We start from the raw sequence: 24,731 nt of genomic DNA on the forward strand, positions 1-24,731 counted from the left end.
CCCTGGAAGGCTCGACTTTTCTCACTAGTGACGTGTGTTTGTTTACATCCGCTTCTATCTTAGAGAGGTTGCGTTTGGAGCAGGGGTTCAAGGCCCGTTCAGGACACGCCACCCAACCACACGGATGATTTGAAGAAAGCAATTAGGAGGAAGGAAGCGAAGCATGTGGCACGTCCCTTGCCCCCATCGCGTTTTGTATTCCGTTCCTGCAAGTTTCCATTTCCGCCAGGACCCTCGCAAAAGAAACAGCCGAGGCGACGATGGTCGGTGACCTCACGGGGGGGCTCTCCTGATCACTCATTGCACTCTGCTGCCATCATGCAAAACAAAGCACGAATACATCGCACGCTCATTCGCCTATTTGCTCCATTCTCTACGTGCGAGCGGAATAGGATATCCCCAAGGGTGCATGACACGCCGGGGTTCGATCGGACACGAACGATTTCGTTCCGAAACGTATTCCTGTAGCTGTTCTATGTAGGGCAATGCACACCCCGCACTTTGAACTTCGCTAGGGGGCATTGCACTGCACACCCCAGGAGCGTATATTTCTAGGCTATCTGCGAAGCCTCAAGTCTAGAGAATAAAATACAGGAGAAATCGATCAGAAATTGTAAATAATATTATTCATATAAGTGAGATGATTCTGGAGTTGGCAACCTGCTTTCCTACGGGTTGGCAACCCGATTTCTCATGGGTTGGCAACTCGATTTCTCATGGGTTGGCAACCCGATTGCCTACGGGTTGGCAACCCGGTTTCTCATGGGTTGGCAACCCGATTTCTCATGGGTTAGCAACCTCATTTCTCATGGGTTAGCAACCTCATTTCTCATGGGTTGGCAACCTGATTTCTTTTGGGTTGGCAACCTGATTTCTTATGATTTGGCAAATTTATTTCTACTCATAGGCTAGGACCACGTGACAGTGATATAGCCCAGATCTTGGACTCAGTATACGCCACTGGCACACACATACCCTGTCCCAGTAATCTCTGGAGCAGACGAACGAAAACAAGCCTCTGCGCTGGTAGTGACGAGAGAAGGACCCACCAATGAACACGTGAAGGGTACAGGATCGCGTGGAGTAGGAGGAAGCGACTACAGTTACCAGTCTTCGCAGCAGCGTGTACTGCTTCGCTCTGCCCACTCGATTTCCTCCCCTTCTCTGCCGCCATGCGCGATTTTGCTCCACCGATTCCGGAGATAAGAGTAGGCTATACACATTTTTAGTTTCACTCGCAGTGGCGGCGATTAGGAGTGGGTTAAAGGGGAACAGTTGCCACTACAAATTGTGCCCCATTTCGGCCCTTGCGCCCCCAGTTTTCGCACCCAATCGCCGCCACTGCTCACTCGAATTTGATGCAACATTAAATATGTGAAATGTTGCAATTACGTTCCTCCCAAGTAAGGTTAATTTATAGCTGAACCGATATTTTTACCAATTACAGCGACACAAATGCCGATGCTTGAAAATTGTTACAAAACTTTTTTTAAAAAAAATACCGATTAATATTCGTGGGTGGGTATTTCGCATCAATAATAACTATCAATTTACCAAAGCATAATTTTTTAAAAAGTCAAAATTTACATCAAATTATAAAAATACCTGTTAAAGTAATCACAAAATAAGTTCCTTTTAAAGATAATATTGGTACAAAATCATTGAAACTTCGAATTTTGGATAATTGACTGATTTGGTTATGTTACCTTTCTTTTCTGTCATTTTTGGCTAATCGCGAAGATGAAGATGAGTAATGATGTGATGAAGGGCTATCACAAAGAACACCAATGATCAAACCGGGATTCGCAGTGTACTAGCCACTCTGTCATAACCAGCTCTTTCGTAGCTAGTAATTGTAACTAGTTATTCTTTGAAATCAGTAACTGAATGATTTAGAAACATATTTTATTGCTTAACTGAATTGTATTTTGTATTATTTTTCTTACTTTACGTCGCTTTACTGCCACTTTTGGTAGATCGTGACGATGACGATGTATAAGTAGACCTCTGATTTTTAGGCTCCTAAAACTCCGCAATTTCGTCTGCGAGGATCATCTTACCTGCTGAAAATAATCTTTAAACAAAAACATAGTCAGTGGTGCAAACTTCAATGATGAAATGTTAGTTTCCAAGGCGTGAAAGCCAGCCAGCCACAAAGCATCGAAGTGACGCGGAAGTGAACAAGACCACACTTTGGATTAAACAGGCAACAGTAGCACCAGACATTATGCTTTGTTCAGAGCTTTGAAAAATCACCATGGACTTGGAGGAAGGGAAATCGACAGAGAGAATGTTTCAAACACGTTCGTCATTTAATTTTTTTCGTGACCAAACAAAGCAAATGCCTCTGTGTGACATAAAAATCCTGTCAAACCTTTAAAAAGGCTTGATTTAGGCGCATGAACCTAAAATAAGTTCTAACAAGCAAAATATGTTATTTTAGGCCCTATAAAACTTCATCAGTTGTTGCGTTTTTTAACGAAACGCTGACAAAACTTATTATTTCTTACATACCTGTAAAGGAAAAATAGGTTAAAAACCTAAAATCTCAGGTCTAAAAAGTAGGAGAAATGCAAGAATGGATGCAGTAATTCAGACGACAGCAAGTGTTCCGACCGGGACTCAAACCAGAACACTTCGGTGGCGAGACTGAGTCGAACACTCAAGCTTCTCGGCCACAGAGGCAGCAATTTTGACCCGGGGCGAGTATGTGTAAATATATACACCCACTTCCATACTGACAATGCTCCCTTCTGCAACATGCAATTATTTACAAAGGTTCACCCGGTGTCAGACATGACGAAAGGGTGCACACCGAACCTGCCGGAGGGAACGGATGGCCTCGTAATTTGGCAACACTGAAGCACGGACCAATAAGGATGTTCTCGAAGGTTCCGTCGAGCAATGAACTCACGCCGTCCCAACTGGGATGTTCCCAGCGGGTATTTTTTCCAGAAAGTGGGAATTTTGAGGGGGAAACTCGCAGAAAAAGGGAGAAAGACCCCAAAATGTTGAAGAAACAGGAAAATTAGAAGTTATGCATCACTGCACTACACCAGGGGTTCCCAAACGAAAATAACGTATTAATTGTAATGAAAATTGTAAGAAGTTACAAGTTAAATTCACAGTGAAGGCTCTAGGTAAAGCAAATTCTGTTTGATTTGTTGTTATAAGTCCACTTTATGCACACAAAGGCTAATCGGGACTAGATCTACAGTTTAAAGTGAGATCCGAACTACTATCCTAGCAGTGTGCCTCCAGCGGGTATCGAATCCGGGACCTCTTGATTATTGTCAATTTAATACGCTATAAAAGGGAAATAAATTAAGTGCATCAGTAATACTCTCCCCTGTTATCTGGTTTACTAAAAGTGTTAAAAAAAAGCCCAATTTGAAGCTATTTTAGCCTCCACACCCTCTAAAATCGTTCGTACACCCTCTCAGATCGAAATCTGTTCATAAACCCTCAAAAAGTGTTCGTTGATTAATTTGGTTTATATTACCTCGCTTTTGTCACTTTTGGCTAATCGCGAAGATAAGGATGAGTAGAAATACCAAAGTTTTCTTCTTTGTGAGTTTGCGAAAGAGGAAAGACTCCACGGGCCTCTTCCCAAGATCTTCCCTCGTGGCAGTGTTGCAAACTTAGCTCCCTTGGAGCCAGATCTGGCTCTTTCCTGCACTTGTTGGCTGTGAACTGGGGCAACTGCACCCGTGTCCCACTATGATACCATCACTGAGACCGGCCCACATAGACCAACTTTACCATGATTATACATTTTGCACGTGGTGTGATATTGTTATTTTGCCTGCGTCGGCCCACCCTTTTATATCCCCAGCAAATCCTTTATTTTCGATTTCGTACGACCATGAGATGGGTGATGCCGCCAGATCTAGATGTTGAAAACACGCAATAAATTGTCATCAATTTAGAGTTAACGATAATAGCAGCGCTCCACCCCTTCGACAACTAACATTACTCTACGACGCACTTCGTAAATCTAGCTCCTTGAAAGTCAGTTTCAACTCCATTTAAGGTGAAATTTAGCTCATTTATGCGCATTAGGTTTGGCAACACTGGCAGGATGGCCGTAGGAGGCAAGAAGAAATGAATTGGCCTTATGAAGTATTATTTGATTTGTTCTCTTAGGAATATCAAACTTCCGATGGAATATAAAAGGATATCAACGGGAAGAGGGCAGTTTGAAGAAGTGATTGCTAAGCTGAAAAGTCGAAATTTCCATTTGATTAGCCGTAACTTGATGTTGAAGTTGATTTCCCATAAGGAATACATGGGATTCCGAAAATTCTTATTCATCATATTTTTCAAGTCCAGCTTAATAATCAACATTAAAAAAAACTCTTCTACTTGCAACATGGAGAGAGATTCATACTCTTGGATACACCCAGGGTTTTTTTAGTAGCAGTGCCCATTCGGGCGATATTGAAATAAATGCACAATTGGTGCGTAACTGTACCCCCTCCTCTCCCCTTAAAGCCGAAAGGGAAACTTTGGGTATACAAGTGGGAAATTTCCCTCTGGGCCACGAATGTCAATGCAGCAACGGAAGAAAGCACGCTATGTGGCTGCTTTCGCGAGAGCAATCCTTGCCCCGACTTCCAGGTGTGTGTTCCTGGAACTGCTCCTGCCAAACGCTGGCCATAAAGCAATCTCCCAGGTGAACAACCTGCTGACCAGCACGATCGCTCTCTGCGCCCAGTTTCCAAGGTTCCTGCTCACATCACACAAGGAGCATGCTTCGGGTACGAAAGTCCGATGTTAACTTCTGGACTATCAGATCACGCTACATAATGGTTCACCATGATATGAATATTGTTCGTTACACCTTCTTATCACCCTATCTCCGTGGCTGAGTGGTCAGCACAGCGCGCTACGACGCGGATGTGAAACCCAGTCTGGTAGTGTGAGTTCTTTGAGTCTCTTTCATCGTGACTCATCATCATCGTCGCGATTACCCAAAAGTGACAGAAAGGTAAAGTTCTCCGTGCACTTTGCACCATGCCATGAGGCTAGGGATCCATACAGTCTATCGATCTCGGCCATTTTGGAGGTGATGTCATCAGCAACCCGCTCCACCCACCTTTACCCCCCAGGGATCCATTGATTTGAGGCAGCGTGAGCCCAGAGCCGCTTTATGTTGGGAAGGCCGGAAAAATTCCGATCTTAGATCACTCAGCCCGGGAATCGAACCCGGGTCTCCCGCCTGGCAGTCAGACGAATAGTGGCTGGACCAGAATTGCAAGGGGAATTCCCTCTATCTCGTTTATGACCACAAAAAAGTAACATTCATTCTAATTAAGTTATTTCACATTTAAAATACAGAGGCCAATCAGATTCAACGTCGAATGAAAGACAGATTGATTCGGTGTATTTTTACTTCACTTTATGAGGATGAGTATTAGTGATATTATGGTGAAACTGAAGAATGGACACACTCAAAAAATACTCATGTCCAGGCCGGTACTCCGACTCGGGGCCCCTGGGTTAGTAGCGCACTGCGATAACTACTCCGCCACGGAGGATTGCACTTATCTGAATGGTCTCCACTACAAAATGTGATAGATACATAGACCGGGTGTGGAGATCTGCACGTGTTACATATTCACGCTTCTGGCTTTGCCTCTAATTAACGTCATGAATTCATAATTTACATATTGCAGTACCGTAATGCGATAACGTAAATGTCCCCTTCAAGGACGAAGCATGTGGCAAAAAGGCATTTTCTGTTCTGACTGAGAGTCGTACCACTGTGTCCTATGTTGAAAATTCAATCACAGACTGAAAACCACATATTTACAACAACTTTCCAGTCATTTCATTTTTCGCTTACTGTACTAATTAAGGATTTGCCGTACGTTTCGGACTTTTGAATCACACTATAATTCTTGCTTTCTATTTCGCTTATTTCTTGGGATGGCTAAATCCGGATAAAATTTTCTCAGGATATTCGAATTATCCAGATATCCAATATGCCGATTATCCGATGTGTGCATTTTCAGGGCAGTTTTATCGTTTGCCCGCTTTACATGCTATCCATATATTATTTTATTCGTCCTGTCCGTATTTCACTACGGGTTTTCTACAAATCCTTCATCAAGTCTGTACTATCCGGATATCCGTTGCATCTGAAACGCAGTGGTGTATACTGAATCCAAGGTCTGGGCTCTGTCACTATGTCACATGGTCGTAGACTATGAATAGAAATAAGTTTACCAACTCATAGGAAATCATGTTGCCAACTCATAGAAAATCACGTTGCCAACTCATAGAAAATCACGTTGCCAACTCATAGGAAATCACGTTGCCAACTCATAGGAAATCACGTTGCCAACTCATAAGAAATCACGTTGCCAACTCATAAGAAATCAGGTTGCCAACTCATAAGAAATCAGGTTGCCAACTCCTAAGAAATCAGGTTGCCAACTCCTAAGAAATCAGGTTGCTAACTCCAGAATCACCATCATCTCACTGACATGAATAATTTTATTTACAATTTCTGATCGATTTTTCTCCTGTATTTTATTCTCTAGACTTCAGGCTTCGCAGATAGCCTAGCTAGAATAGAATATAAGCTCCTGCTGAAACGGATATCGGATAATTTGAAATACGAATATCCGTTATCCAGAGTTCATGGCCATCTCTATTTTATACCCAGTTATATACTCACCACTCCGTCAGGGATGCCGGCTTTTACTGTGGTATAATTACCGTATTATTTATGGTAGTTGACGCTGCATTATATTAAGAACACAACGGGTAACACTCGGTGACTACATTTTTCATTTCCAACAACCAATTCGTTGCCTTCACAAATTTTACAGATAGAATGGGAATCTCTATCTCTCTCTCTCTCAAGGAAAAAGAAAGAAAAAAAGCATGAGGGGGGAGATGCAGAGGATTGATTGGTGTTTTAAGTCCACTTTATGCACAGTAAGCCTAATCGGGACTGGTCCTACCGTTTATTAAAGTGGGATCCGAACCACCATGTACCTCCATCGGGTATCGAACCCGGGATCCCTTGATTACGAGGCGACGATGCTATTTCTGCGCCATCGGGGGAGATGCAGAGAACATAAAAGAAGAACAGAGTGGAGAGGAAGATACCTACAGCATCGCAGCGCGTCATGGTAACCACTCCACCACGGAGGTCGGTGAAAGAGGAACATAAGAAAATTAATGAAAAATACACGCTGCCTGGTTCAGAAAATCGATACATTCATGAATTACACAAGCGGTTTCAGACACGTGAGACATCACTCAAAGAATACATGACTGGGTGTTTCGGAATGGATGGATGTGATCTATATTTAACGTTAAGATTTCAGACCTTTTTTTTATCGGAAAAAAAACTTCAAACGGATTAGTATTTCATCACGTAAGATTGATTCTTCGGGACAAACCGCTTTTTGTTTAGCTGCCACGAATCTTCGACGACTTGTACATTCAAACGTGGAAGCTGTTTATGAATAATTTATACGGCGCAACTTCACTTTGCAAAATTTGATTCCTAAATTCCCCCCATCGCACGTCCTCTATATTTATTAAACAATTAAGCACACTAGATACTCCGCAATGAGAATAAAGTGTCTTGTTTGTTTATATATCTCGGCTTATATTAACATCCATCTTTTATAGTTTTTAGATGAGACGTGGCGATGAGGATGTAAGTAAAAATTGACGTCTATGCCCTGTCCAGGACTCAACATACATTCTCCAACTGTGTTGATCCAGTGTGGAATTGGTAATGGCCTGTTTAGTGCCGGGAGACGATTGATTTGGTTTATTTTACTTCGCTTTTCTTCCACTTTTGGTAAAACGCGACGATGAGGATGAGCCGTCAGATGATGAAATTGATGAAGGGACACTCATAAGGAACACAAATGCTAAGACTGGGATTCGAACCCGGGACTCCATGGCGTGATAACCACTCAGTCACCGAAGTAGGCGCCGTTACAGAATCAATATAATGCCCTATAACTTGGATGGAAGGCAGCTAGGTAATGAAGAGGCAATATACGAAGAAGGGTTGTTTTGTGGGAATTTCAGCAGGTTTTTCGATAAGTTCCTGGAAACTTTCTATTGATTACACAAAACAGAACAATTAAGGAAGATACCCACACTGCAACTTGAAAATCGAGACAAGTCCGCTGTTGGTCCTTGATAGTCACCTTTTCAATACTTTACTAGAATATAATGTAACATACAGGGTGATTCAAAAGTCCCTTAACGACCCGCATAAAGTGTAAATAAGCTTTGCTGGGTACAATTGGTCATGATAGAAATAGGTTAGGTCTAGGGGAAAACATATCGGTATGCTCCAAGCGAACGTCCACCATTTTGAATGAAACTCAAAATTTTAAAACGGGAAGGGGGTGATGTGAATATCAAATCAGGCTGGAATTTCACAATTTTTTCAACCTATCTTTAATCAAGAAAAAGTTATGACTGCATGATTGTAACAAATGTCTCATTTTCCAGGTGTGCGTATCAAGATCGTGCTGCTTTCTGGGGGGAGGGGGGAGAATAGTTCACCTGCCATTGCAAATTATTTTAATCAAGGACACCCCAACCAGATTCCCCTTAGGCCCAACCTCATGACCAATTGTACCCAGCCTAACTCCTTTACATTTTATAGGGACGTTAAGGGAATGTTGAATAACCCCGTATATGAAAATGCCCCTGAAGCGAAATTTCTTCTTTACTATGTGACTTACCAAGGGGGCTGTTGCTTGATTAAACACAGTGTGTACACAACTATTTTTAAAACCACTGTTTCCTGGACACTTTGGAAACACCCTGTATTTGTTGTTTAACATAAGTGAGAAGAAAAGCGAACACCTGACAGAACGAGACACGTCTCATTTCAATAACCCTATGACAAAACATTCTCGAACACTCAGCTTGCAATTCGATATACTCATTTTGCTTCATTGTCTAAACACACTATTCCAGTGGTATTTATCGTTCTGTTATGATTCATGGGAAAAAGAAGTTTTTTACACTTCACAGATTAGCACGTGTGTTATCCAGAACTATCAAGCACAACATGAGATATCAAAAGCATAGTTGACATAATGCATGCCTGCAAGTACAATTAAAGGTAGCGAAAAATTCTTTCACACTTGTTTGCGATGTAATCTGGAATAATCAAGTCATAACAACAAAAAAATGTAAGCTATGCTTTGAATCTGAGAAGTGAAAATATTGACGGCGAATGAACAAGCATCATGAATGCTAAGAATGTGGAATGATGACAAAGCCACCTGACAATAATGATGATTCAACTTTTACAACAATGCTTGTCGACATTTCTTACAATGTGCAAGTTACAGGAAATGAGTCTATCCATTACACACTGGCTGACTTGTGACTCATGCTTCCCTGTTCATATGACTGGGCGGAAAAGCCGGGCGACCCCTTGAGTAGCGCCGAAACCCTATTTCTGATTATATGAGCGTTGCTATTTGCTTTGAAAACAGTTGGATTCGTGTAGACAAGAATTAATTTAACTTACTGCTACATAACATAAGTACTGCAAAATCATGTACCAATTCAGAGACTACTGTCATTTTGATGTAATTATGTAGGTGTTAAACAAGCACATGCCTGCAATAAAATAAACGTGTTCTTTAACAGAAACACTAAAAATCATTTAAAAAAATAAAGGAATTACTATCGTCAGTAAAACTGTAAATAAATAACAGGTTCAATTGGGGAAAGGTGTAAAGAAGGGAGCACCAAAAATCCGCCTCACCCGGATAAAACCGTTACACTGAGCCGTCCTGCATGTATTATACCATGTAATCCTTCGATAGTCTTCTTTTCGATTATTTAAAAATATATATTCTACTTTGTGTCCACAGACGAGAAATTGTGTTTTTGAACCTAATTTTTCCAAAATAAAGTTGAACTTCAAAGAGTTACAAAAATTAAAGCCACCCAAATTACATAATGGCCACCCCTTCTCTAATTCAGACCGCACAATAACCCTACCACTAACCTATCATGATATGTTTTTACATGTGGCGCAGAGAAACTGTTACCAATTCAAAACATATTTTTAAAAATAATTGTTTCAGTGGGTAAAAATGTGGGGAAATATAATCATCTCTCTCTATCAGAAAATAAGTTACTTTGCTAATGAATTTCACTTTTCCTATTAATAGTAATATGCTTTCCCTTTTGCATCAAATGCTTAAAAGCTAAGAACTGGTCCATCTCAGAGTCAAGGTTTGGATACAATTTGAATGTTGAACTTCAGTTATTCATATTGCTTTATTACCTCTAAGACTGATAATTAGGGTTTGGAAGTTGAAGACCTATAAATTGCCAAAAAAAAGACCTATAAAAATCAAAAAAGGACCTAGAAATGTGATCCACATTAATTAATAACTTGTTTTAATTACATATTTAATGAATAAAAAAAATTCTGGTGGTATGGAACACACAGTGCGAAAGAACTATATGAATGAAATGCATCTTCTTTCAGGCATTACATATTTTTTTAGATTAACATAATTTGAGAAATCATATTTGGCCTAACCACATTACAGAAATAGGACTTATTTCTTTACTACAGAAAGGATGTTTAAGAGGTGATGAACTGATGATGATTCGAATTGAGAATGAGCAGTAAAAACGTAATCGAAAGAAGGTGAAGTTGCAAAAAAAAAAAAAAAAGCCGTTAAGACCTAAAAAAAGGCTAAAAAAGGCCCAAAAAGGCAAAAAAGGACAAATAAAATCCACTTTTTTCTGGCCTACAATGACCCAAAATGAACATATATTGTGTTGGGCCTCGTCTTCGGACACTAGGAAAAAAAAAAAGATTTTTCCTCAACTTCCAAGCTCTCAACAACGAACCAATGACATGGATCACAGAACAAAGAAAATGATGCGACCGGGGTTCGAACCTGGCACCTGTAACTTAGTAGCATATTACACTGACCACTCCACTCTGCTATGTTAATTGATTGATTTAATTTATTTTACTTTGCATTTCTGTCACTTTTGGCTAATCGGAAAGATGAGGTAGAGAGACACTATAAAGAAATTCATGAAGGAATACTCACAAAGAACATACATGCCCAGGCTGAGATTAGAACCTGGGTATTTAAATGTGAGAAAAAACTTGAGTATTAAACACATATGCAAGTGCAAACTACATACATGTGTGTGTATGTGTGTAAGTACAGGCTAATCAAGTGAAACTGGGATTTCATTTTAAAAATCATCCGGTAAATAACTACTGCATAGCCAGTCATGGTAGACCAGCAATGTCTAACCATCACCCACCAAGACAATCAGTTCAAATCTTATTGGAAACAAAACTAATATTTCTACGAAAATGTTTTCATGTAGTACTTAAAAAATCAAGACTAATGCACTGTAAACGAAGGTAACTTGGTAACATAATACGATGAATGGTAATAGAAGGAAGAAGAGAAGAAAGCACTGTTCTCAAACCATAATTTTTAACATTTTCAGCAATTAACGAAAGCCAGTGTTCAAGAAATGCTTTCATAACCAAGCTACTTTGTCAATACAGGTGTGGTTATAACTAGATTAGGAAAAAAATTGCATTTTGTTTAATTGAACGCCACTGAAGGAAATTTGTTGCCTAACTCTAAGAATCTCAAAATGCAATATTTTTTTAAAAAAATCATAAATTGCAGTCACGAACACCAAAACCACCATTTCTGGCTTTTCTTTTTAACTGGCAAATCAAAGACCAACATGGAAAACAATTTACTTCTATTGACATTACTGACACATGTCCCACTTCAAAATAATATTCATAGAAAGTGTAACTTGCCTGCCCACATATGAGAATACTTGCATTACTGTTCAATACTTTAGCCTGAAATTCTGATATTTTCTTTTGTTTCTTTCCAATAACCATTGCCATTTCATCATAAGCAGTAACATGGGAAGGAACGTAAGTAGTCAGAAAGTCATAATGAAGAGCAATGACAAAGGAACCCTTTAATAGAAGAAGGTCCATTGGACAGAGAACTAAGAAAGAGACAAATTAAGTGTTTTGTGTGGAGTGTAGTGTTGTATGGTGCAGCAACCTAGACACTAGCAAGTGAGGAAAAGTGACAAAAGCTTTAGATATTGTTATATATAACAGAAACTAAAATAATACACTGTGTGTGTAACAATATCATAACAAAAATATGGTAAGTGATTTTGGTTGATTCAGCCCACAGCTGCATACTTAAACCTTCAAATATGTATAACAGAAATGTGGCTATCGAAAAGAATGGAGCGCGTGAAATGAGAGGAAAGAGTTGGTGAAAGACGAGTGATGCTTGAAGTGATTCAAGAAAAGACAAAATGATAACCCTTTCTTTTTCCTGTCTACTTATGAAAGCTTGGTTAATTTACAACTTCCAATGCCTTGACAGAAATAAAAAGTTAAACTTTCATGGAAAAAAATGAAAAGGGTTGGGAGGTTGGTAGTTACATGACATCATAGGTCTCTTTCCTGCCACAGATATATGGCCAACAGCAAAAGTTAACCACACAAATATTCATCTGAATGCTGGTTCTTAAGTGATGCCACCATAATCTCCAAAGTAGTCTGCAAAGACTTGAAGAATGTGGGCTTTTATATTTGCTGCAAAAGTTAGAGGAAATGGACAGTCAATTACTAAATGAACTGAAGCTGAAATGAGATTTGAAGGTGTTCCATGACTTGCTGCAGATGGAAAATATTGTATTTATTGAATTTTAAAACTTCTTATGCCACATGTAGGAATCATGGTAAAATCAGACTTCCATTATAGCTAGAAACTATAAAACACCACATGAAACAAATTAAAAATTCCGCTCCAAGCTGAGTTGCTTATAGTGCAAAATTTCTTATTATAAAATCCAACATCTGCAAACTGTCAGGGATTAGGAGAAAAAAGGCCTCTTTTAAGTTCTGGGTTCATTTACAAGACCTATTGACGACAGCTATGAAGGTATTGATGTCCTTCATAACGTAGATGTGTAACAAATAGTTTTTCTCTCTTGTTTATCTTATTAAACTCAAGTACAGATTCTGCAACTAACTTCGTGTTGAAACATTCCTCCGAGAGCCAAGGCCTGCCAATTAGTTTTGAATTGGGAGGCTTATGGTCAGCACATCAGACTTCCATTGCCGCTGCTTTGTGACCGGGTGTGCTATCATTGCTTTCAAGTAGATTGCCAATTGTTCTCATGAAGGAGGATCAAAACCACACGATCATGGAGCTCCCAACAGGAACTAAACACAGGAATATTATCACCTCATTAACCATTCGTTTACACAGGAGCCCCTAAGTACTGACACCATTTAGTAAACAATAAGAGTCGGAAGTCAATGCAGTGGCAGACTTCTAAGAAGTATTAGACTTCAGTGTTGAGTATTATTTACAATTTTCTAAACACACTTACATATGTGTATGTATGTGAATATAATAAATTGTATTTTATAATTGTAATAAAAGACCTTTATGAGCAACTTTAAATACAAATTTGATGGATCTGGGACCTGAAATATTGGGCAAGTCCTTGGGATTCGCAACAATAAAAGATATTTAAAGGTTGGGGAGGAGGGGGGGGGTCAAGAAATGTTGCTCTAGAATAAGTTCTATATATAATTTGGAACACCATTGCAAATTATAAAAAGTGACTTTAGCAGATCAAATGTCCAGCATGACCGTAAGTAAGAGTTGACTTGTTACTTTCACAATGCATATTCAGAAAGCTCAACTAATAAGTACTGTTACGACAAAATATACCATGTTGCTGAAGGGGGAAAAACACTCATGGTCCACAGTAGAATATCTGCAGAAGACAAAGACTAGTTCCTATGATAGTCCTCACAGTGGCCGTCCAGTCTAAGGTGCAAGCATTGGCCTCCAGCTACGAGCTGCACGAAGGTTCGAGTCTCCTGGGGCAAGCATAAGAACTTTACCTGAGATTCTGGTCAGTGTATTGAATGGGTGGTCACCTGCAACCCTGAGGAAATTGGGGAGCTGTGAATTACCCAGTCATTGAAGCCTACAACAACTGGGGGTTCGTCGCGCTGAGCACACGTCACCATGTCACTAGCTGGATTATCTCCCACCTGGGGAGTGAGGCCGGCAGTCAGTACGTAGGCACTGGGCCTCGCAGGCTGTTGTGTCATGGATTACAAAAAGTTCCTACGATAAGTGCAGCTACAGAAAGAATAGGTGTGGATGCCTCCTCATCCAAACTGTGGCAATAACAAAACTAGTTTACAAAATAATAATAATCCACAAACAAAATGCTGAAACTGCATGTGAGTTTGACCCTCTATTTTCACTCAAAGATTCCCCAACCTAAAACAAAAAAAGTCCATAGTGTGCCAGCGTGCGCACACACATTTTTGAAGCAATCACCATTCTTTCATGGAAGTGATGCAAAAACCATATTGCATTGAAGGAGGAATTGTGGGGGCCAGAAACGTAACCCTTCCTGTGGACTTTTGGAAGAAAAATAATTAACGTATTTATTTTGCTGAATTTTTCAAACCATAATGGCATCCAGAATGCTTTTTCAGCAACTGAAGTTCTCTCTTATATGCTATAATACAGGTTATTTCTGTCAAAGTGGAAAATTAACGAATCTAAAAGCTTGATGCTTAAATACAGTGTAAATTGTATATTCTGGTCAAGCTTCTAACTTTTCATCTTTCTGTTCTCCATGGCCGACCAGTGGCAACTAAAAATTCTCACTGAAGAACCCAATGTTCTGGAACATGGCAAACATCCGATATCTGCTTTTAACGTGCGTGCGTACTTTCATTTCACGATTACGTGCAAATGAAAATGCATCTCATGTTCTGAACAACTGCGGCAAATCTTTGACACTGCCGCGCCGCACTACAGTAGTCTTTCTCGCAACTTGAGACCGACCACTGCCTTGCCTAACTATCCTGTTTCGTATTTCTGTTTATGTAATGTTGTGACATTGTTGTAGCTTGGTTACGTACAAATCAACTGTATCTTATGAAAATGAGTACGTATAACACTGAATTATGTACAAATGCATTACGATGTACAAATAAGGTTTAATTAACACGTTTTTAAATTATATTTTGCCAGGACCTACAGTAATTTACATATAAGACAGAATTACACAGATACTGAGTTACGTATAAAGCAACCCCAACTGTACTTCAGTTGCAGATAATGTAAAAATAACATGTAAATTTTATTGTTTTGTTTCAGTTTGGTTTTAAGCATTTATGCACAGTAATCTGAACTGAACTGAACCTACAGTTTAAAGTGAAATCCGAAGCACTATGTGGCTCCAACAGGACTACAACAACACATCTAAATTTTATAAAAGGTCAAGGTAAAGTGCTCCCCTGTGCATAGCACCACCCCATGAAGGCGTATAGGGGGTGTGGGGGTAACGCCCCACACTTTCTTGATCCGGTCGTGAATGGGGGTGATGTAATCAGCATCACGCCCCTGACCCCCTTTACCCCCCGGGGTCTCCCCCAGGTACCCATGTTATTCGACGCTGGGTAGGCACAGGGGCCGCTTCCATTGTTAGAAAAGTTAAATAGTATTGGGGCAGAATATAATAACACATTAATGTTTGATAGCACACTTTTGCATTAAGACAGGAATGAAGTATTGTTACGAATTTTTAAGTTATGAGTCATTACTAATCAATTTCTTTCAGTATTAATAACCTATGTATATAAAAAAGCATGTTCTCCCAGAGAGCAAACAGGTGCTTACATCCACACACAAACACATGAGCTTATTTATATTGCCAGGTCATGAAAACCCTCTTATGAGAGGCCCCTAAATTGGAAGTTGTAAGGAGGCATACTCATGAACACACTCACATTTCTAATTAATACAAACAAATTGTTAGTAAATAACCACTGTCTAGTGCTTATTGCCTATACTTAACCTAACACTACGTTTTGAGAGTGTGAGGTGTGATTTTACTACAAATCTGGAGCACTAAGCAACTGAACCAACCAACAGAATTTGGGGATGGGTGGAATGGAGTAATTGTTTACTGGACCAGATTCGTAGTAAAATGACATAGCCTATATGTTGAAGATTCAATAGTCACCACCAGTGCTCGAAAAATTTACTTCAAAGCTAGGCGCCAGCTCTGAAAATCAGGTGCCAGGAAACCACCTACTAGCAATTGTGTATACTACAGTATGTTTCAAATGTCGCGCAATCCAAACTTTGAAAATCTATATCAGAAATCGTTAAGAGATATTTTCACCGGGTTTTCTGCACTAAACTAATCCTGTAGGCTATCACTGGGTTCATAAATTTATGTTAGCATTTATCTACATAAAAGCAATTACATTATTTTAAAAAGAAGATTGTTAATTTGCTGAAAACATCTGAGAACTGATTTTCGACAATAAATACCAATTTTTGAAAAATTTGAGGGATCATTTGTTGGTGTTTGACTGGTTGTAAAACAGTTGCTTTGTGAGGTACAGCAGAAGCACGGGATTTTTCTTGGAAAACCTCTTGCACACGAGTGTAAGAATGAGTAGTAAAATACTCCCCAGCAAAGCACACGCACTGCTCCAATGAATATGCCATGCTGAATCAATTAATAACACAGGCACAGTAGCAGCGAAAGTGAGTGAAGAGAATTCAATGTAACCAGGAGCAGCCTAGGATTTTCTCAAAAGTCCAATTTCGGCACAAAATCTTGATTTACGATTTTTCACGTAAATGTATAGAGACATGCTGCATGCGACTGTTGGCAATATTTCGACCTGCTAGTGTTGCCATATACGGAGATGTCCAAAAAATTGAACTTTTCACTCAACCCATAAAATCGCCAGTCAAAAATTCATCAAATGTTGCACATGACCAATATTGGTCGCAAATGACAGATTGACATGGCATCAGTTATCAAATGTCTAATTATGACCCTTCGATAATTTCTTACATATTTTTCTTACTCAGAAGTTCATTTCTGGAAAAAATTGAATGCTGCTTTCCATCAGTTATTAGTTTATATAATTTTCTGTATGGAGTGAACTGATAATTTTAAGCATTGAAAAATATCTCAATGGATGAGGCTTTATAATGCAGAAAACCCGGTGTAAATATCTCTTACGGTTTTCATGATATACACTTCCAAAGTTTGGGTTGTGCAACTTTTGAAACACTCTGTATAAGATGCTGAGCATCACGGTATTCAAAACATCGCTAAATTATTTGAGAAAGCAGGAAATAGAAGACAAAGGGTAAGAAATTGTTACCGACTCTATGGAATATTCACAATGTTGATAAAAAATAATAATTTGCTAACTGCAATTTGAACTTAGAATCATCAAAATTTCATACATATTAGAGCAAAAGATCACAGTCGCCAAGCTTAAATTTTTAGTCGATATGGCGACCTGGATTTTTCGAGCCCTGGTCACCACTATATATATATATATATATATATATATATATATATATATATATATATATATATATATATATATATATAAATCCACTTGTTCAACTGAAGACGAGAGAAGAGGTGCTCTCTTGAAACATAGTGTTAAAAATCAAGTATAGTTTAAAGCACTAGACAATGGATAATGTACAATTAACATTGCATGCTAAAAATAGCTTCCTCTCATATTTTTCATTTCATTCTATCCCTTATTAACACATTGTAGAAAGTATATTTTTAGGTTAAACAGAAAAGTACCTAATTTAAGAATAGAAAAGAATTCCCCCATTGTCTTGCACTTTGTGCTAACCAAACACAACCCAGTCCTTTGTTTTCCAGCTCCAAGCACGAAAGCTTCTCACATTTTTGCTATCTGCATGTAAGAAAGGAAGGGATGTTATAAATCAATGTGCACCACTTACCACCAACAAGCAACACAAATGTTTATATATTACTTATGAACAGCCCTCACCAGAAAATATTCCCTCCCATGTCATATTTTTCTGGTGTCGCTACTGTGCTCTCTCCTAAATGTGGTGAAGATCTACCAACACCTCTCATCTGTAAACTTCACTATGCATTCCCTGACTTACCAATCAGTTCATTGTCAAGGAGGGGAGAGTGTACTTTTAAACTTGCAGCATTTGGAATCTCATAATCACTGTATTTGCATGCCTTTTTAGCATCTCTTTGAGTGTGAGTTTTTGTCATAATTTGTACGTAAGAACGAATCAACTTGAACCAGGTAAGAATAAACCACAATTACATCTATAGTCATATATCTGTAGCAAGCGTGCCCTGAGCGTGGGCATTCATTTATGAGTGTCCCTTCATAAATTTCATCTTAACCACATATCATTGTCAAAGTGATTAATCAAAAGGAAGAGAAAAGTGATGTAGAAGAATGAAACTACGATACAAAATTTAAAAAATCAAATCAATAAGCATGTCATCAACAACCAAAATCATAAGAAGTTCATGTCCCCTGCCAATTTAGAGGCTTTTAGTAAATACATTGATTGCGTTGAAGTTTTTAAGTCCACTTTATGCACAGTAACGCTAATCGGGACTGGACCTACAGTTTAAAGTGGGATCCGAACCACTATGTGCCTCCACCGGGTATCGAACCCGAGAGCCTTTGATTACAAGGCAACAATGATACCACTGAGCCATCAGGGAGACCCTTTAGTGCCTGCATATCTTCTCCCTAGTCATTATGATGACATAAATGATCATACAGGTTTGTTAACTTGCTTGAGGTAAGAGATGTTTACAAATACTACACCAGTAATGTGACTGCATATAGTAAATATGCATGGTGTCTTTCCACCATGGTTGCAATTTTCTCTAACATAAATAAAATGAGCAGGGTTTAAGCACACACAAAGGTTGACAAGAAAGAAGAAAGAAACCAGAAACCAGCCTAACATGCAAAGGGTCACAGTGGACCAATAGGTATGATATCAGACTGCCATGCGAAAAATGTGGGCTCAATTCCCAAGAGGGTGGGAATTCTTTAGTAACATTGCTGCACAAGTGTATCTGGGGCTCATCCAGGCTCTTAGCAATGGCTACCATGGGGCAATTCGGAGGGGGGGGATAAAGGTGGCAAATGGGGAACATTATGTTTACAAAGAAAACAAAATGTTGTCTTTACAAATTACACATTACAGGAAAATTTCTAATACTTCAACAATTTGACTTTTGGAAATAAAATAGGATTCTGTACAGCAACCTGCAGCATGGACACACCCAGACTTTTCCTCCAGGGGTGGGGGGTAAGACTTTATGTCAAATTTCTTGACAAGCAAGTACCATTCACTTTACTTTCCAAGCAAACAAAAAAAAAGTACAAAGAACAGAATGAAAATTTTCAACACTTGTTTTCCAGGGAGTTTTGTTCAGTGTGAAAAAGGATGTGAAATATCTATTTTTTTAACATGAATTAATAGTTGTACAATTGTTCAGCGTAAATAGAGGATGTAAAAAATATGCTTTGCTTGTAAAAATTAATTCACCTTTTGCAGTTTATGTTTGTTAACACATACTTCCTAATTTTAGTGATTACTTAGTGCATATTGTCTGGATAACTATTTTTTCCCTTCCATATATTCCTCTAGGAGTCTGTTTGCAAGCAGCCGCTTGTTTACTGTTGTCTTGGCTGTGCACTGCTCCTGCCATCTACTTCACGTGCAAAGGGTTATTTCATCACTAAATGTTTAAGTTAGGTAGGTCAGATTTAAGGCTCTTAGAATTAAAATAATGCCCCTAAGTGCTTTAAACACCAGATCAAGTAATATCTGGTCTTGAGCATAACCCCCCCCCCCCCCTCCGAGCCTCTCATGGAAATCCACAAAAACTCTCATCTCAGGCAACCAGAAACCAAGAACACCTGCTCGTGCAAGCTACATAATTTCTCCAGTAACTAATACGTAGTGAAGCTTTTAACTGTGTTAATTAGTTTCTTCAAGCTTTGAACTTACCTCCACAATCTTTACTAGTACTTTTAAACACTTCTAAACTTGCGAAAAATCATTACACATTTGGAACCATTGCCTAAAACAGATATGAGGTCGTTAGTCCTTCACACCTACCATATGCAGAAGAGGAGGGGAAAGTGCGGGAACACTATAGCATCCAAACCTAGCCTACTACAAACATATAAATAACAAACCTTGTAATCATAATGCTAAGAACAGTAAACACGATCCAGCTAACGTACTTAGTTAAGGATAAATCACACTGAATAAAAGACTGAGTAACAATTCAGTTAAGTCAGTTCAGTGTGCACGTACAGACATGCCTAAAATTTTATTCACATATAAAATGCAATGTAAGTGCATCTCATCCATTCTGATTATCTATCTGTGTATACAGATGTCTTAAAACGAGCTGCCCAACTTCTATTACCACCATACAGTTAAGGTTCAGCCGGACCTTTGGCCAATACCAGGGAATCTGCTTTAAAAGTTTCTGTCCTTTATATAAACCACTATGATATTTCATATTCTGGAAAATTACATCTGCTTCAAATTAGTTTACTTTTGCTGCTGTCTAGACGTTCACAATAGTTTAATCATCTTACGTAACTGTGAAACTTTTGTAAATATCTGGACAAAAGCAAACCACACAATGATTTGCGTGAATGCTGTAGAATGAATTCTAAGCAAATGTAATTATTTTGGAATATTATAGTAGTTAGTGTTTTTTTTTTAAAAAAAAAAAAGAGAAGAAATTTTGTAAAGCTTTGTTGGCGTTGGCCAGATCCAGCAGAATTTTAAGAACAAGTTACTAATTATATTTCTGAATTGAGTTTGAATTTGTCTTAGTACACTTTATGCACACATGAGCTATTTCGGACTGGACCCACAGTTTAAACTGAGATCCAAACCACGATGTGCCTCCACTGGATATTGAATCCGGGACTCCTTGCTTGCAAGGAGACGATGTTACCACCATGCCATCGGGGAGGCCCTTTAAGTTTCAGAAGCAAAATGTACTTTCCAGTTTTGGGAATGCTTGCATGACTGCAGATCACTAACTTGGTCAAGTATGAACCAAGCTAAGCTGCTACATTCTCAATATTCATAATATTTTTGTAAGCTGAAACTGTGTACATAAAGTATTCATGAACATGTTTCTAAGATGCAGGTGAAGCAACTAATAATAACTTTGATAGATATTAGGATACCGAATCTGAGCACAACTGAAACTCAAATCCTTTCATGATTCTGAAAAAAGTCATTTTCATACTAGATGAAAGAAACAGAACATTACACTTACAACAGAAACTCTGCATTAAGAGCCTGACCAGTACATGCAATTATGATTATGAAACCAAAGAATAAATCTTCATTATAAATTTCTGCTCTTTGTACCTGACACAGCATTTTACACGAAAAGAAGTTTTAACATAACTTATATGAGTACAACATCACTACATGACAGATTCTGATTGTATAATGCTGATGTGTCACAATGATAACACATGCATTGTAATTCTACACATGTCTGTAAGAATACTCATAAACAAGCTTTCTCGATTTCTCAGAGTTCTTTGTGCAGAACAATTTTGAAGCTCACTCCTGTGTGCTTATGCGAGTAGGCTAGGTGGATCAGGTCTAATGTTCGTATTGCTACAATTACGCTCATACAGGCTCATAGATTACTATTTATACATTTTACGTAGGTTAGGATTATTAGGTTTGGTTGTCATAGTATTTATGCAACTTCATTTTACCTCATGCATATGTATATACCTTGGCTTAATATTTTCAATGTGAAACAAATGCTTCACACAGCAGAAACTTACGAGCATGGTGTCTCGAAAAACTACCTGCTTTTCATGACAAAATTACAAATTAATCCTTTCTGCATGTTTAAAATGCACACATTAGTGTCTATGAACTTCAAACTTACTTCCACAACCATTTTCAGCACACTAAATGGATTCCTTACCCTAGCAAAAATCATTACACAATCGAGACCATGACCATTGTTACTTTTGTGTTATGAATTAATGGATAGAATAAAATAGCCTACCCATTTTTTCCACACACAGCATTAATTGAAGGTGGCCAAGGTATAATGTAAATACTAAAGATTCCAGCTAATTGTAAAGAACTGTGCTTTTAATGCACTTCTTTAGATGATTAAGAAGGCATTAAATACAGAACATGCCAATATGCACAGCCAAGCTAACAAACAAGCACTAATTGGCCAAAATAATACATACTACATATTGTATAGCATGTTTGCACTGTATATTTATTGAACTTAGTATTACATGTGTGTTTCTAAAATGCCTTCTTTCGAAGGTCGAACAATACGCATGCACATTCCTGTTCACCATATTCTTACCAAAGTGTTTCTTCTGTATACACAGCAATGAAGATTTGTATTGTCACGGCAAGACAAATTACTAGCATCTTCGAGTGATGTAAGGAAGAACAAACCCTGAATTGCATATAAATATGAGCCGTACATGGAATGCTAAAGATTAAGGAATACAATTACTAGTATTTGTACTAGTGTCAAAGGAATCAAGTGTATAACATTCACATATCACTTTTCTCAGTGACACAGTGCAATGAACGGTAAGTTATATTTTATTCCCGCGAAATCAGTAGAGAAGACACTGCGCGAATACAAAGATGCCTGCTTCTCATGCTTGTTTTACTATTCTGCATTGCAGTGATTAATCTCGTTACTTTTTTAAATCGTACAAAAAATAGAGGTCCTTGTCACGAAAGAGGGGAAAACGAACGACCTTCAATTTCTCTCGTCTACCTGTAGTTACCACTCCTCAATGACTTTGACCATGACCATGAACGACGGTCATTTCGAGCATGTTCTGGATGCTTGTTTATAATTAATTCTTTATAAGCCGTTTTCAACGTAACACAAAATTCGTAATACCACACTCTAAAATAAATTTTCTATCGAGTAACAAAAACGCAAACTTCAACACGAGACGACTAAAAAAGCTTTTTGTTTCTGTATAGGCACGATATACAGCATTGTAATTGCACTGCTATGAAGAAATCAACATGTATAATACATACATATATAAATACATATTAAAGTCAGTAAGATGTTGCTTACCTGTCTGAGCTTTCCGAGCTGTCATATCGGTCAGTGCACCTTTTTTTCCTTCCACTATCGCTTCCACCTACTGAACAAAGGGATTTAAAATCTCCGGAGAACTCCGAATGTGAACTCTCTGAGGTGTGTACACCCAATCGTACGCCATTCACTCGGAAATCAGAACTGAAATGTTCACTATCACCAGTTAAATAAAACGAAGGCTCCATATCATTTAGCTTAGAAGAACTTATACATTGTTTGTGCGAAATGTTGAGCAAATCCATCGAGTCTTTGGCCATTCCTGAATCCTCAACAAATCCCTCGTTCCCCTCAACGTTCTCAAAGTCTGCCATCTTGATACGCACAACAGCTGTGACGTCATAAGATAGGGGTGTCATGATACCCTTCCCCTACTAATGTCCCCGCTTTTTTTCGCATTGTTATCACATTCTTAATTTTGTTGGCGAAGTAATGAACACAAAAACCCTCACTTGTAAACGAATTTGGTTTTCATTGCTAACAGTGCAAATTTGTAAACAACAATTTAATATACACAAAAGAAATAGAAACAAGTCAAATAAGCTTTCATAATTGCTCTTACGATATGTGTTAGATAAAATTGTTCAACAACAGGTGGTAACAACCTTTCCCTCTCCCTGTGGAAAAATAATTCCGTTAATAATATATGATATAAAGAGAGTATAAAGTGTGTGTGTCTGCTTATTGCCTGAAATAAGGTTGACAAAGTGATTGATCGACAAAAGTCGATAAATATTGCTTCCCTCCAACTGATATCCAACACACGTGTTCTTGCCGCATGAGATTTCCAACATATGAAGTCATTATGTGGTTTTAAAATTCCAAAATTCCCAATAGACACAGTGTTGTTATGAACTGGTAATTAGGAGACCCATGGTTCGATACCCTGCAGAAACTCTCACAATGTCTTACACAATACCACCAACCAAGGCAAATCATAGGCAAACTGTCCATCGCTATTTTCATAATTTATTCTTCTTATTATTATTACTAAATTCTGTTGATGTGAAGCAGATGTGACTTTCTACTTATTGACTTTAAGTTTCAGTTCAGGATCATCACACTGTGAAAAATAATAATGAATAATTCTATTATTATTTTTGCTGTTGAGTGTACACTCGCCTCATACCAGGCCCGTACCCAAGAGGGGAGCAAGAGGGGCATGGCCTCCGTTGAACCAGACCCTCAGCCAGAATATTATTTCGGGCCGCTAATACCTTATCAACAGCCGACATCTAATGGAGAAAAATTGGGCGGTAGACGTCCTGAACATGAATTTCTTAGTATATGACAACTTATATTATGCAAGATGTTTAATCCTGCTAAGGAATAAAATTAATTACTACTACACTCTTTTAATTAGATAGTTGTAGGATTTCGTGAAGGCTTCAGCTCCCCGAGCCCCTGGCTAGATGTCTGCTCTTAACCATGGAATATTTTAATGCGAACTTAGAAAAATCTACTAAAATAACATTGACGATTTTTCAGATTTTGCAAAAATTTTGATCTTGTCGTTGCATAAATTAATAGGTTGCTTGTGGAGAGAGGCAGGCTCCAGAAGTCTGCAACTGCAATATTTGTTAATTTTAGTTTTATAACCATTGACGTAAGGCAGTACAGCGACCACAAACAAAAGATCCTTCGGC

General features: G+C 38.5%; 1 protein-coding gene across 1 annotated transcript in view; it reads right to left on the minus strand.

Moving 5' to 3' along the window:
* The window catches only part of jing (AE binding protein 2 jing), a 145,965-nt gene extending 122,559 nt beyond the window's left edge, over positions 1 to 23,406 (minus strand). Inside the window, exon 1 of the mRNA XM_083133810.1 lies at positions 23,065 to 23,406. Coding sequence (XP_082989936.1) covers positions 23,065 to 23,399 — 335 coding nt within the window. The 5' untranslated portion in view covers positions 23,400 to 23,406. The remainder of the gene's footprint in view (positions 1 to 23,064) is intronic.
* Positions 23,407 to 24,731: the final 1,325 nt, after the last annotated feature.

The sequence above is a fragment of the Lepisma saccharinum genome, chromosome 13, assembly GCF_977018435.1.
Source record: "Lepisma saccharinum chromosome 13, izLepSacc3.1, whole genome shotgun sequence".
NCBI lineage: Eukaryota > Metazoa > Arthropoda > Insecta > Zygentoma > Lepismatidae > Lepisma > Lepisma saccharinum.